Here is a 16446-nt window from a genome sequence, read left to right as displayed (position 1 = left end):
ACTGAACCCACAGACATTGCCAACATACTGGCAGACAGGTTCAGTGCAAACTTCACCCCCCCCCCCAAAAGGAGAGATAACTATCCCAGCCGAATGTAGCCTCCCGGACATCTCAAATGCGCAGGTGAAAGCTGCTCTCTCTAAAGCTAAAAACACAGCATCAATGGGACCGGATGGTGTCCCCGGCTGTGTGCTACACGAGCTAAATGAGGAATTAAACCTGCACATAAGGCAGCTGTTTAATCTCAGCCTTACCACAGGATACGTGCCCAAGGAGTGGCGTACGGCAACTGTGGTCCCACTCCACAAAGGCGGCGCCTCTATGGACCCTGGTAATTACCGCGCCATAAGCTTAACAAGTCTAGTCTGCAAAGTTATGGAGAGGATCATAATGGAGCACATAAACAAAGATATATGGGACTTGCAGACATTGGACCCGACCCAGTTTGGCTTTGTCAAGGGAAGATCATGCCTTTTGAACTTGGTTGACTTCTTCGAAACAGTCACCAAGGCCATTGATGAGGAAAGGCAGTCCATACAGCCTACCTTGACCTTGTCAAGGCTTTCGACACAATACCCCACTCGGGTATTGTAGAAAAACTTACCAGCTTAAATGTAAACCCATATGTCACAAGATGGGTTGCAAACTGGCTTAAGGACAGAACCCACAGGGTTAGAGTTGCTGGCGCTGTGTCAGACTCCAAGCCGGTCACAAGTGGTGTCCCACAGGGCTCGGTCCTTGGCCCCTATTGTTTGGCATCTACTTCTCAGAAGTACAGGCCAACATGGGAGGACTTTGGCTGACAAAGTTTGCAGATGACTGCAAACTGGGCGCCATAGTGGAAAGTGCATCGGACACGGATATCCTTCAGAAGGGACTCACGGAAACAGATAGCTGGTGCCAGAGCCATGGCCTGAAATTAAACGCCAAAAAATGTATAGTCATACCCTTCGGGAAAAACAAGGTAACCCCAAGCTACCATATAGGTGGCAATACACTAAGCACAGAAGAGGTTATCAGGGACCTGGGGACCCAGGTTGACAGTGGCCTTTCTTTTGACACTCACGTTGTTAAAGTGGTTAGAAAGACCTTCTACATTGCCCACCTGATCATGAAGGGATTCACATCCAGATCTAGTGAGGTCATTGTTCCCTGTACTCTTCACTTATCAGACCAATGATCGAGTACAATGCCCCATTCGGGATGTATCTCACCCGACATCTGCAGCAATTGGAGAGACCCCAAAAGTTCCTCACCAAAAGGATAAAGGGACTCCAAAATCTGTCATATGCTGCCGGATTGAAGAAACTCCAGCTCTATTCAGTTGCATACCGTCTGCTCAGAGGTGACATGTGCCTGACATACAAGGCCATGTCCAACCCGGAATTAATGGACATGCTCCACCTCAAAAAATCCAAATCCACCAAAACCACTAGAGCAAGCGACTTAAACCTTAGCACGGATATAAATAGGACGTGCTGGAGGGATAGATTTATCACTCAGAGACTCCCTATGCTGTGGAATAAAATCCCGGTCCATGTGAGGCAGAGCACCTCGCTGACTCTGTTCAAGAGAAATCTAGACCTGTGGATGGGAGATCGTAGGTTTACCCCGGGAATCATCTCTGTGTCACTGCTGGACAGAGGCACAACAAACTAATGGGCACAGTATATTTTCATATAAGGGGTGGCGTAAGCCACAAAAATTTGGGCTAGGCTTATAAATGCCTTAGGGCAGATAGTCTAGTATAAACCTATGAACCTATGAACCTATAAGACCTCTGTCAGGGTAAGTTGAGGGTGTTTTGTACAGGTAGTGTCATTTGACTTGCTTAAACTATGTGTTTGACAAATGCGTGAAATTACTATTACCAGTAAACCTGCAAGTAAGTTGCGGAACTTGCTGGTGCTCAGTACAGTTAATGTAATCTGAGTTACTTGAACAGTGCTGTCAACCAAAAAATAGTGTCTTTGTATCTACAGAAACATTAGAAATGAGTGTCTTTGAGTGTAGCACTAAAGGAAACTCATTTGTCCACACTTGATTTAACATTGTCACTATAAAGTGTTAATGGAGTCTCAACTGTCGGTAAAACTGCAGCGCAGTATGTTTCGGTTATTTCAGCTCCCTAACTCTTTCCACCTCACAGTTAAAATAAAGTAGGGGTACAGCTCCTAAATCATCCTTTTGATAGAAGGACAGCTACTCAGCCAATAAAAACAATTCAGGCTTCATGTAATCCTTTGGACAGTACAACAGCAGCTGATCCAATTGAACAGTGCGTGTGTAACTTTCACGGTTGTTTAACTTCGTGAATGTAATACAGACAAACTTACTTGCTGTTAATACAGACATTAAATTACATCTTACGCTAATTCCCACACTCCTTTTTCAGGCCAACATAAGTATTAATGCAACCGTGAAAATGTCGTTGCGATAATACGTTAAGTACCCTTTTCTCATGTAGCTCAGGCAGTCAGGTCCTTTCTGCTACTCCAGTGTCCCAATAAATCACAAATGTGATGTCATCTTATGCTTTCCTTTTGAACTAGCCTGAGCTCAAATTGGTCAGTCTGGATTTTACTATCACTAAGCAATGTGTAACATCTATCAGGTAGTTTGGCAGCTTTCCTTCTGTCTCAGACATTTATATAAAGATTACTTAAAGAGCATTGTACCAGTAGAGAGCTATGCAGATACTCTGAGGCATTTTACAGCTTGCTGCACTAAACTGTACGTTACAATTTTTAAATTTCAGTTAGACTTTTATTTTTCTGGGCTATGTCAAGCATATTGTCATGTACTTTGATTTTAAATGTTTAATTAATGTCTTATAGTCTCTTCATTGCTGTTAAGGGACTGACCCATAATTCTTCAGCCATTACTTACTTGAATATTATACTATGATCCGAGTCCTCTCTGGATGGTATCTGCTGGAATAAGGCCACTGTCCTGTTAGGCTGCAACTTCATGGTCATTTGGCAAGCTGGATTTTGTGATTCACTACCCATGATCGCTTCAGTTCTTTTCTTCCTTAATTTTGCTTTCCTAGACAATCCATGCCAGGAACTCCATCAGACTAATGTGATGTAAAATGAACTCACTGATCATTTGCTTAAGAGTATAATTGCAATTGCTTAAGGGTATAACCAAAACAATAATTGCAAGTTTTAACTGAGCTAGAGACATATTGAAAGTCTGCTTCTTGTGTGTACACTAGCCCAACTAGAAGCTCAAATGAGAAATTTCTTATTATATATAAACCTTATTATATATAAATGTATTATATATAAACCAAATACTACACACTGGTAATACGTGCTCCCCTAATGGCTAACCAGACAGAACACCTAAAGAAACAGCCAACGCCTTTAATACCTATTTTATTGAATCAGTATCTAAGCTACTCAACCCTAATCCAAACTCCTGTAATACTAACCCTCCAGACTCCTCTGAATCTGCTCTAACTACTAACTCTGCTCATACTTTTTTCCTTAGACCAGTTTCTACTAGCTATATCAAATCTTTACTCTCCAAGCTAAAACCATGCTCAGTATCAGCTGATTACATCCCCTCATATTTCCTTCAGATAGCAGTTGACTCTCTTGCTCTCCCTATCTCTATCCTAATCAATCGCTCCATCTCTGAATCAAAAGTTCCTTCTACCTGGAAACAATTCTACACACTACCTATACACAAAGGAGGCAACTGCACAGATATCACCAATTACAGACCTATCGATATCCTCTCCTCTCTCGTTAAAGTTCTGGAAGAAATGTTTACACAAACAAGTCATGCAATATCTAATACGGGAAATTATCCTCACACCCACGCAATATGGCTTCAGACCTAAACATAGCACTACCACAGCCCTATTATCCTTCCTTTACATCATTTCTCTAGCCAGAGATGACCACAAGCTTATCCCCTGCCTATTCCTGGACCTCTGAAAGGCTTTTGATATTGTCTCTCACTCTCTTCTGCTGGATAAACTGTCTAAACTTAACCTCTCCTCTGATACTGTTACATGATTCTCCAGCTACCTCACTGCCAGGCTGGAATCAGTGAGATAGCACTCTGCACTATCCCCTCCTCTCACACTTAAAATGGGTGTTCTCCAAGGATCTATTCTTGGGCCACTACTTTTCCATATCTTTACTAATCCATTCCATACTTCTTGCCCTCAGTCTTCCCTACTTCAATATACTTATGAGTCTACTGTCATTACCATTGCCAACTCTCCTGAGCTCTTATCAGCTACACAGAAATTCTTTAACTCAGTCGAAACCTGGCTCACCAATAACCAGCTCATCCTCACCCCTAAAAAAACAAAACTGCTACTCTTTCTCCCTAAAAATGTTAACTATATTAAATCCTTCTTCTCCATACTGTCGATTAATAACACTCCCATTGAAGTGGAATCCAGCACAAAACTCCTCGGCGTCACCATCGACAATCAACTTAAATTTGACCTACATGTAAATAATTGTATCAGAAAAAACAAAAGAAATTAGGGCTTCTGTACAGAAACAAGAAGTTTCTGACTACTGAAGCCAAGATCACTCTCTCTCTCATGCTTACCTCCTACCTACTCTAATGTATAGCTCTCAAATTCTCACAAATCTCAGCTCCTCTTTACTGACAGAATTAGAGTCTACTTACAACAAGGTAGCTAGATTTGCTGCCAAACAACCTTACAAATCCCATCACTGTCTCTCTCTAAAGCACCTAAACTGGCTCAAACTACCTCACTTGCTTCTCCTATCTCAGCTCCAGATCATCCACTCTATCCTATTCCAGCCCTCCTACTGTCTGGGTCTATCCTTCCTCATCTCCCACTATTCTGCAGCTAGATTCCTCTGGAGTTCTACCCCACACCTACTACATATCTACAAACCCAAGACCAAATCCAGATGCAACATATATAACTACCATCCTTCTATTGTTTGGACTAAACTCCCATTTGAAATCAGAACTTTCACACATCCTAAGCTATTTAAAAGTGCCACCAAAGAGTATCTAAAATGTAATTGGACTTGCCACTGTACTCACACTTCCTGAACATTTTTCCCCCTCCAGTAGACAACCAACCCCCTGCTCTCTGCTTTTCCTCTCACACCCACACTCTGTCCTTCTCCTAAACTAACCCCAAAACTGTACTTCTTAACCTAATCTGCCAACACCTTTGTGTGTTCATTCGATAATACACGTACTGTCTAACTAAAACTTTTAATAGGATCTCTAATGCACTAAGTAACGTCCTAAGTTAATACATCTTATTCTCATTGAACAGACATCTGAAAATGTTTTGTTGATGTATTGTATGAATTATGTATTACCTTTTGTTATTAATTGCTTTTGTTATGTATAACTGTATAATGCATGGAGCTTTTCTCCCCGGGCCTCCGCTGAAAAAGGTCTCTTCAGCTCAGTCAGACATAACCAGTCAACAAATGTAAAATAAATAAATCAATCAATCAATAAATCAATCAATAAATAAAATAATGCATACTAATATAATATTGCACATAGAAGACCTTGTAATGATGACAGGTACAGAATTATGTACAGTTCAACAAAAACTGACAAATGAGAGGTTAACAGTGAACACATCATTAGATAACTGAATTTTTTTAAACAAAGGTGATCAAAAAGCTTAAATGTGATATTGTTTGTTTCTAAATAGTAAAATGTAATTCTGTCTTATGACTTTTTACATATCTAATGTTATTTTCATTCTCTTTTTCACCTCTGATGAGGTAGTTTGACAGCTTTCCTTCTGTATAGAGCATTTATAGACGACTTCCATTGTTTTGTATTATTAGAGAGCTTTACAGATTTTATGAGGTATCTTATGGCTTCTTCTACTGAACTGTATGTTCCAATTCCAGATTATTTCAGATTTCAGTAAGAACTTTTAACAAATGAAGTGGGCATCCCCTTATATACTTTGATTTTAAATGCTTAATAAGTTTCCAGCTGAGTGTTTTCTTGTTTGATATTAAAATAGTAAAGAAATTAGTCCCTCTTCAATTTACACTGCTTCAAATAGATGTATTTTACAAGATGATACTCGGAAAGACATTTAGGGTAGGAGTTTTATTACTGCTTACCTTAGGTTTTTTTAGGCTGATACAGATCAGTAGACTTTCAGTGGATGTATGAGAGACTTAAATAAATTAAGAAGTTGATGTGACTGCTTTGTAAAATGAATAGCTAGGTCACTTATTCTTTTTCTTTAGGGAAACTATTTCGTTGGATCTTATTTTTTGTTTGTTCTTTATTTGCTCTTTATTTCTCTTTTTGTTTCAGAATAAAATCTATGTGCACTTTATTTTCCTGTAGTCTTCTGCCAATGTCTGATATATCAATATTAATTTATGTCAATAATTTCTAGTGTCGCTTTATTCAGATGGTGATTTGTAGATTAGTAAATTTGAATGTAAATATATTCTAGCATACTGATCATCTATTTGTATTCCTTTTGTTTGTTCACAGTGTTTTTTTTTCAGAACAATGCCTTTATCTGATATGTCACAATCAACAGATTTCAAATTTGCTATTTTGAAGGAATATATATACCATGTCTGATGAGTATCACAGAAGTTAATCTTGACACTTGAGTGCACATATTTTGAGGAATTTGATGATTTATTTAAAGTGACTCTTTATTAGTTTTTGTTCAAAAAATTGTAAATATTTAAGGGGTTTCTCACAAACCCATCTAACAGCTGGTACCCATCTTGGCCTTTGATTATTTTCTGTCATTATGCTACCGTGCTTGATTACCATTAAAATGCCATTAATATGTCATTAATGGACGGGGCAGTGGTGTAGCAGTTAACACTGTCACCTTACAGCAAGAGGTTCTCCAGTTCAATTCTATGCTGGGGTACCTTCTGTGTGGAGTCTCCATGTCCTCCCTGCACTTGTGCGGGCTTCCTCTGGGTGCTCCTGTTTCCTCCCACATTCCAAAGACATGCAGTAGGTTGATTGGATACTCTAAACTGGCCCTAGGTGTGAGTGTGTGTGTGTGTGTGTGTGTGTGTGTGTGTGTGTGTGTGTGTGTGTGTGTGTGTGTGTGTGTGTGTGTGTGTGTGTGTGTGTGTGTGTGTGTGTGTGTGTGTGTGTGTGTGTGTGTGTGTGTGTGTGTGTGTGTGTGAGTGTGTGTGTGTGTGTGTGTGTGTGTGTGTGTGTGTGTGTGTGAGTGTATGGTGCACCCCCTGAGGATTATTGGGCTTCAGGTTAGCAACCCCGACCCTGTAAAACCTGTACCTGCTATGGAAACAATGAGTGCTGAAAGGTGCTCTTTGCCTGATGTACTGTAAAGCACGGGAGTGAATTCAGGATCCAGGAATATGTCATTAATATGTGATATTGCTACCTGTATGGCATTAAAACCAGAAGTGTTCATCCTCCTTGGCTAAGTATATTCATGCATTATTTCTTATGATCTAGGTTACCTGAAATCTTATTTTTCTGTAGGTTGCAGCTTTCCCATACTAGCTGAATATTAGTCATTAATCATGATTTAATTAGGAGTGAACTTCACATTCAACAGAAGTCTCTATGCCTGTCATACCTTAGCACAATTTATCTGCCACAACATTCTGCACTTAGTATTAAGGAAAAGTTAAACACGCAATACATTCTGCATTTTCTCTCAGAGTGAGTATCTGGTTATACACAACATTAAAATAACAAACAAACTAATAAATAAGTATATAAATAAAAAAAAATCAAAAAGGAAAACAGATGAACACACACTGTTGTAAATATTTTTAGTTTGAATACACACTGATTTAAACATTTTATTTTGAATTCATCTAATCTAATTTCTATTTGTTACTTGGTTAAATAATTCAAGTGATTTCCTTTCAGCTCTGGGACTACCACTTGGCACTCACTGTGGATGACAGTTAGCATGTCTGCTTGCAAACCTGTAAGGTGGTGAATGCCCAAATCCCTTCTTGCTACTTTCGTAAAGTTGCATGAACTTGCCCAAATCCCTTCTTGCTACTTTCGTAAAGTTGCATGAACTTGCCCAAATCCCTTCTTGCTACTTTCGTAAAGTTGCATGAACTTGCCCAAATCCCTTCTTGCTACTTTCGTAAAGTTGCATGAACTTGCCCAAATCCCTTCTTGCTACTTTCGTAGTTGCATAAACTTGCCCAAATCCCTTCTTGCTACTTTCGTAAAGTTGCATGAACTTGCCCAAATCCTTCTTGCTACTTTCGTAAAGTTGCATGAACTTGCCCAAATCCTTCTTGCTACTTTCAGAAGTTGCATGAACTTGCCCAAATCCCTTCTTGCTACTTTCGTAAAGTTGCATGAACTTGCCCAAATCCCTTCTTGCTACTTTCGTAAAGTTGCATGAACTTGCCCAAATCCCTTCTTGCTACTTTCGTAAAGTTGCATGAACTTGCCCAAATCCCTTCTTGCTACTTTCGTAAAGTTGCACGAACTTTGCAAGGAATATCGAAGTCCAGTAAGTGATGTAAATAAAAGAGAACTCTAGACAAAATAAGAATCTTGAAGTTACATTTATTACTCCTAAATCATAGCGGTTTTGCTAGGTGTACAAATATGGATTATGAAAGCCATACTCAAGAAACAGTAACATGAAAAAAGCAGCGGTGTTACTAACTTGAGCAGAAAGTTTAACTAGACCTGTTACTAAAACGTTGCATTTAGGAATACCTCTATGGTTTACATTTTTTGAGCCTGGAGAGGTTCTATGCTGTTGGTAGAATGGTTAGGTATTTTGTTTTTGTGCAAGCATTAGTTATGACATATTGCTTATTTAACTGGAAAATATTTTGATTTCAAAATTTAGAATTTAGTCGTAACATATGAATGATTTCAGGGTACTGTTATGCTGCTTCTGAGAAGATCAGAAAACTTATTACAAAATATAAATGGGACCTGCTGGAGAGATAGGTATATATCCCAGAGACTACCCCATCTATGGAACAGGCTCTCCAGAGCTCCCTCAAACCCAATTCAAGTGCAACTTGGACAATTGGATGGGACACCAGAAATTCATCCCTGGTTTGGCACCTATATCTGTAATGGAGACAGGCAACCTGTAAATGGTTCATCTCCCAACCCTGCTTACACCTATCAAGGGTATCAAAACTTGTCAGAGATATGGGATGCGTGACTAGGCTTTAAAATGCCCTTGTGGTCATTAGCCTAGTAAGCACCTATGAACCTATAAACAAACAACATCTGCATGCTAGCATACCTCTCGACCTCTTAGAGCAAAAACTCTGGACAAAGTCATGAATAATGGTGGGACAAGGCCAAAAATAGGGACAATTTTTAAATACTGCTCTTAAAAACTGAGAAAGGAGAAAGAATAACAGGTTTTACATTAGCATGAATTTTCAGTAGGGTATGAATTATGAAACTCAAATGTCAGTCATTATTTTCTGACTTCAGTCTTTAATGATTTGTCAATGAGCTGCCAGTAAAACCACAATTTTATTAAAAATAGACCAAAAATATGAGGCAAAAATCTGGACATTTTATAAAAAATCTATACAGTTGAGAGGTATGCATGCTAGTTTTAGTCATGTTTAACGGCATCAGAGCCTATTTTCTCTATTACTGGAGTGTCAGAAGACTACACTAGATAAAGACTGCATGGATTCCTAACATCCTGGTGTATTTTTTTAATGTAATCTAAATTTCTTTTTTGGTAGTTGCAAGGAGTTGATTACAGGGGTCTTTGTCTTATTATCAAAAGCACGTTTCATCTAAATGCACATGATCAAACTCACTTTCGCAAATGTGCATTTTGTTGAAAATGCACTTTCGGTGAAAGGCAGCTAAACAAACAGTTGTTTGCATGTAGATTTAGTTGTACATCAACATGTACTGTTGATTGTACAACTAAGCAAACTGTTGCTTAGATCGCGGTATAGTGGGGATAAGGGAATATTCCCTTTTCCCTACTGTAGTGCAATCTTGGAGTGAGAATATTAAAGTAGGGGGTGTGCAGGGGGGCTTGCCCTCCTGCATAAACGTGAGTACTGTTTTATTTTTTTATTTTTTGCGAAAGTGCATTTTCGATAAAATGCACTTTCGCAAAAGTGAATTCGATGCTGTATGTTTCGATGAAACATACTTTTGATAGATCAACATAGATCCGATTACAGATAGGTATTTCAGAAAATGTGTACATGTCTTGAAATTTGCATCCAGAATATATACTGCATTACTGATTGCGGGAATATTCACAAAGCAGGTAGCTAGATCTCAGGGCTTTAAATGTCACAAGTTATGGCATAAAAAGGAATAGCCTGAAGGGTTAAATTCAGGAAGTAATTTTTCTCACATAGAGGTTCATCTCTAGAAAGACCTGAAAGTATGGAGTGAGACAAGACCCGGACTGTGCTAAACTATGAAACTGTAGAGGGTAACCTACTTTGTGGATGTACCTGATTTTAGATCTAAAAATTGGGGGAGAATTGCAGCCTTGGTCTTCCCTTTGGCATGAGAGAGGCCTGCAATCTTGAACTTTCTTTTTGGTTATAATGTAGCCTGCATTCTTGAATGGTTGTATTGAATGAACACTTATAAAGCTAGTGACCTGATGCTACCCTTTTAACTGATGGATTTGTCAGTACCCATCTGTCCCAATGTCTCCCTAATAACTGATGGATTTGGCAGTACCCATCTGCCCTAATGTCACCGTAATAACTGATGAATTTGTCAGTACCCATCTGCCCTAATGTCACCCTAATAACTGATGGATTTGTCAGTACCCATCCACCCTAATGTCACCCTAATAACTGATAGATTTGTCAGTACCCATCTCCCCTAATGTCACCCTAATAACTCATGGATTTGTCAGTACCCATCTGCCCTAATGTCACCCTAATAACTCATGGATTTGGCAGTACCCATCTCCCCTAATGTCACCCTAATAACTCATGGATATGTCAGTTTCCATCTCCCCTAATGTCACCCTAATAACGCATGGATATGTCAGTTTCCATCTCCCCTAATGTCAACCTAATAACTCATGGATATGTCAGTTTCCATCTCCCCTAATGTCAACCTAATAACTCATGGATATGTCAGTTTCCATTTCCCCTAATGTCAACCTAATAAGTCATGGATTTGTCAGTTTCCATCTCCCCTAATGTCAACCTAATAAGTCATGGATTTGTCAGTACCCATCTTCCCTAATTTCACGTAAGAACTCACAGATTTGTCAATACCTATCTCCCCTAATGTCACCTTATTAACTCACGATTTGTCAGTACCCATCTTCCCTAATGTCACCCTAATAACTCTAACTCATGGATTTCTCAGTACCCATCTCCCATAATGTCACCCTAATAACTCAGGGACTTGTCCGTTCCCATCTTCACTAATGTCAAACTAAGTCGTGGATTTTTCAGTACCTATCTCCCCTTTGCTCAAATCAACCATCTATAACAAAATGTCCATTACTGCCATGTATCTGCTGCACTGTCTAACAATAATATGAGACTACATGAGGTTCTCTAGCTATCAGGCTCTACAAAAGAGCACTATGTTGCATCTTCCTAGACTAATGCTGAGATACAAGAAGGTATCTTTTTCTGATTCAGCAACTGCTCCAGCATGGTTCTGCACTGTGCTCTAGCAGAAAGACATACAGCATCATGTATGGCTGGCCCCACAGCTACACTGCATCCTAATGAGGCAGTCCTGGGTAGAGACATGCTAGATATGTGTTACAATGGCACTTCAGTGAATTTGGGGGGGTGGATGTTTCCAGAGGAAGGCAGATAGGCTAGGGACAGGTAAAGGGATTGTGATGTTTGTTTTGTGTGTGTGTGTGTGTGTGTGTGTGTGTGTGTGTGTGTGTGTGTGTGTGTGTGTGTGTGTGTGTGTGTGTGTGTGTGTGTGTGACTGGTGGGAGTACCACTAAGTCCATGAGCATCAGGTTACTACTGTGATATGCAGATCAACAATGATCTGCATGGAGCAGTAGTAAAAGCAGTTCAGCAACATGATAATTAGCTGAATCATGTCTAACTTGTCCCTGAATCACAAATTGGAACATCATGGCAGCTGTTCCTTTTTAGCATGAGCTATACAGTTCACTGTAAGTTATTTATATATATATATATATATATATATATATATATTTATAAACTTCAGACGCACTAAAATGGAGAAAGACAAAAAAAATAAAAGTGCACTACCAGCTTGTACAATCCGAATTACTGCTGTAAGGAATATAGTGATATTCAAAATCTGATATACAGCTGCTCAGTTACATATGCCTCAGTGGAGTGCAGTTATACCAACCAGAAACGAATGTAGGTACAACCTCAGTTGATAATTCTAGCCAGTGTGTCTTCCAACCCCAAGGTGTTGCCATCTTTTAAGGAACTCCCCAGTGAAGATGACCTGGAATCATTTAATGAGATGTGAGCAGTATGACACTGCAAGGAACTAGAGCCATGCAGAGTGAACAAAGCCAACGTGGGCTAATACTTTACTTTATGGATTATGGACTAAACCTAAGTTGTTCCATATGTCCTGCCTCCAGTGTTGTTTTGGAATTTACATTACATTTGTTCTCCTTCAGCTCTGCTAGATGTCTTTTCACCTATTCACACATTTTTTTATGCTTTTATATTAATTAGAATGGAAAAGTAGATCTTAGGTTAGGATGGATATAAAGGTGGTATGAAACGAAAAAGCAAACGGAGTAGGACAACAATCATTCAAGGAAACCCTGCACATTAACATATATGCAAATGTGGGTTTAAATGATAGCAGAGCATGTGAATTGTACTAAAAGGAAATCATCAAAACAATTAACGTTAACAACTTTCAACTGCCTTTGGTGCATATTGGAATTACAATGTAAATAAAATGCAATAACAATAGCAGTAATAATAATAATAATAATAATAATAATAAATCACTTACTGATAGGAACACTTCAACTTCTGTTTCATTCAGTTTTCCTTTCAAGGCAGAGTTCTTATGGAACAGAGCATATACTCTTTTTGACCACATGTCAGGTATGAAGTCCTTGTACCGCAGATAACCATAAAGAGTAAATATTCTATGTATGTCCAGAACAATGCAACTGCAGTTATAGATAATGATGCCAAGCTCTTTCATCTGTGGAATTAAACAGGTAACGTTTACAGCTGAGCCTTTATGAGATGTATAAATATTTCTCTAGGTACATTATGGAACTCTTTGGCCCAAGAAAAGTCTACATTCCTCTGGTTAGACATTTTTAGGCACCTTAGAGCATAGCAGACTAGTAAACAACATATACATGCTTTCATTATCTTTAACAGAACATGCGTAGACTTGTACAGACTTTTACAACAAGCATTTCTGCATTTCTTCTGAGAATATAGTTGTGGAAGGAGGCACAGTTTTGAGTGAACATTTTCAGTTTTTGAAAAATAGTATTATATATATATATATATCAAGCTGAGACAATTGTTACAGACTTATACAGTGAGACTAAAAAATACTAAAAAGACCATTTCATCAGTAAAATAAAAAAGTCATATATTAAGAAGTATAAAGAAGCATTATGGTAATTATTATTAGCAAAAATGAATTAACTTGTTTGCATATTAGACACAAGTATATTTATTTATAAAAAAAGCAAGTCAGTGCATTTCTTTACAGCGGTGGGAGGTAAATTCTCTCTCGATTTGAGTCACATAGTCTGGTGTTGTGTGTTCAGACAGATGAGCAATAAAATAACTTGCAAAACAAGTCATAATGCACCAAGAAGCTTTTTCAACCAATATTAGTCTGACTGTACTCCAAAGTAGAAATGTAAATGTATGCGCATCTTTCAAACTAGGATAATCAAAAGTAGAGCAGAAGCTGAACTGTCAATACCATCCAAATTTAATAAAATATATGAGGGTCTAAGGGAGTGGGGGAAATACAAAACAGTGAATTAGACTGGGGAGGGACAAAGCACTGACCATGATCTACAAGACCCTGCTTTGATTAGTGGAACCAGGCACTGAGGAGTTGGTTTTAGAATGGGGTTCTCTAGCATTTTGCTGGCTTGCTTATTCTTGGGGGACAAAAAGGATGTTTGGCTAGATCTATAATCCATGGTGGAATGCAGGAGCTGCAACCTTGGTTAAAAATATGAAGAACATACTGGCATACTGGCCTATTACCCACGGACAAGTTCAGTATTGAGGTCATTGAGTGATGGGTGGCTTTTGGGAATGGGGATACACCATATAAAAAATCCGCTCAGTGGTGTTAGAATGGTGTTCTATCAAAATGTTCTCCTTTCCTGTCCGCACATTCCTTTTGAGCTATTATATATAATTCCTCATTTGTAGGGCCCTGACTTGGGAGGAAAGCTGGTCAGTCACTAGTGAGATGTTTTGGTTATGGCAGTTGAGGAAGAGATTCAGAATACAACTGAAGGAACATGGTAGGAGTGTGGCAAAAATGTAGTTTGATCCTATACTTTAAGGATGTAAAACTTGTTAAAGTTCATAATAATTATAAGCAGGAACAAGAAGTAAACCTACTGAATGACTCTCCAACCTCCAATACCTTTATCCTCAGGATTACCAAGATATATTTGCCTTGATTATCCAGGCAATAAGGAAACATCAAGTCATCCTAGGTTAATAGGCTGAATCTTCTATTGCATGCATAAAACTTCTAGTGTTTTAGGCAAGGCCTACAGCTCAGAAAATTCTAGTCTTCTAAGCTAGAGACCAGGTGAGTGATTGTAAAATGTTTGTGTCACTTAAGAAATTTTACTGAGCCCCCCCAAGCCTTTCTGTGTTGGAGGGAAGCCTTCTAGCTTATCAGTGGGAGTGGTTAGCACTAGGTAGCCTGTCTACCACAAGAGTGGTTTCTGGCACAGAAATTGTAGTTTATTGGCCATTTGGGCAGCTTTTCCATCTCTTTCTGGTTTAAAAGCCTGTGTTTGCACTTGTTTCCCACCTTTCTCATAACTAGTCTAGTCCAGATACAGATTTGCTGTATCCAGGACTGTTTGTAAGCTTCTTAGCTCCCCCAAGTCTTTCTGTGTTGGAGGAAAGCATTCTAGCTTATCAGTGGGAGTGGTAAGCACTAGGTAGCCTATCTACCACAGGATCCAGGTACAGATTCTTAGTTTTAGCATTTGAATTTGCTTATTCGTGCTCAACACTTGTTCAGAACTTGTTGTTAGCACTAAATAAGCTACAAATTACTACAGCACTCAACCTTCCTCTTTACCTAAAACAGTTTTTGTACTCACTTTCCTCACTTGTTTAGAGGAAAGTAGTTTTTTATTCAGGCATGTCCAAGGGTCAGTTCCCAGTGTTCTCTCCTGCAGGGGCGGCCCGTGCTATTGGACTGCTGGACTGCAGCCCCCTCAACTGTAAAATAAAGAAAAAGTAAAGAAATAAAAAAAAATGAAAAGATAAAAAAAAATTTAAAAAATTGCGGACTTTCGCGCATGCGCACTAGTCCGGACTGCTGCTGAGACAGTCTGGAGCATGCGCAGATTGTCTTAGCCGCAGTTCTGACTGGGAAACATGAAGAACGGAACTCCCAGAAGTCTATGCAGTTTTAAGGCTTTCTGCCCACTGAATGGCGCACAGCAACATTTATCCAACTCCACAAAGGGGGAGTCACCACTGACCCTGGGAACTATCGCCCTATTAGTCTGATGAGCTTGGTCTGCAATGCCATCGAACATATCATCATGATGGAAATCATAAACAAAGACATTGGTAACCTCCAAACTCTGGAAACCCACCCAGTTTGGGTTTCTGAAAGGCATATCATGCCCTCTGAACCTGATCAACTTCTTTGAGGTAGTTACCAAAGCCGTAGATGAGGGTAAGGTGGTTTACACAGCCTATCTTGACCTCGCCAAGGCTTTTGACACCATCCCCCATTCTGGAATTATAGCTAAACTCACTAAACTAAGTATGAATCCTTATATCACAAGATGGGTTGCCAACTGGCTCACTGGCAGAACCCACACTGTAAAAGTTACAGACACCAAATCTGACCAGTGACAAGTGGAGTACCACAGGGTTCAGTCCTGGGACCTCTCCTGTTTGGTATCTACTTCTCTGAAGTACAGGCTAACACAGAAGGCCTCTGGCTAATGAAGTTCACAGATGACTGCAAACTAGGAGCCACAGTCAAGTCCCCAAATGATGTGGACATCCTACAGAAGAGCCTCACTGAGTCAGATGTCTGGTGTCAGAGGCATGGCCTCAAGCTCAATTCCAAAAAGTGCATTGTCATCCCCTTTGGTAAAAACTCTTTACCCATGAACTACCACATAAACGGCAGTCTACTTAACACCAAATGTGTGATAAGAGACCTTGGGACCCAGGTGGACAGTAGACTCTCCTTTGATAATCACATCACCACAGTAGTCAGGAAATCCTTCTGTGTGGCACACCTCATCACAAAAG

The 16446-nt window shown here is 39.4% G+C and overlaps 1 protein-coding gene across 2 annotated transcripts in view; it reads right to left on the bottom strand.

The window, feature by feature from the left end:
* Nucleotides 1–16446, bottom strand: part of PLD5 (phospholipase D family member 5) — a 3174406-nt gene that overhangs the window by 846883 nt on the left and 2311077 nt on the right. For both annotated transcript variants that reach the window (XM_044058368.1, XM_044058376.1), the window contains one exon: nucleotides 12944–13141. In XM_044058368.1, coding sequence (XP_043914303.1) covers nucleotides 12944–13141 — 198 coding nt within the window. The remainder of the gene's footprint in view (nucleotides 1–12943; nucleotides 13142–16446) is intronic.

This window comes from Protopterus annectens, chromosome 1.part2 (assembly GCF_019279795.1).
Source record: "Protopterus annectens isolate FY-2018-M chromosome 1.part2, PAN1.0, whole genome shotgun sequence".
Classification (NCBI taxonomy): Eukaryota; Metazoa; Chordata; order Ceratodontiformes; family Protopteridae; genus Protopterus; species Protopterus annectens.
Note: the sequence above shows the minus strand (reverse complement) of the source record. Positions and strands in the feature narration are given on the sequence as shown.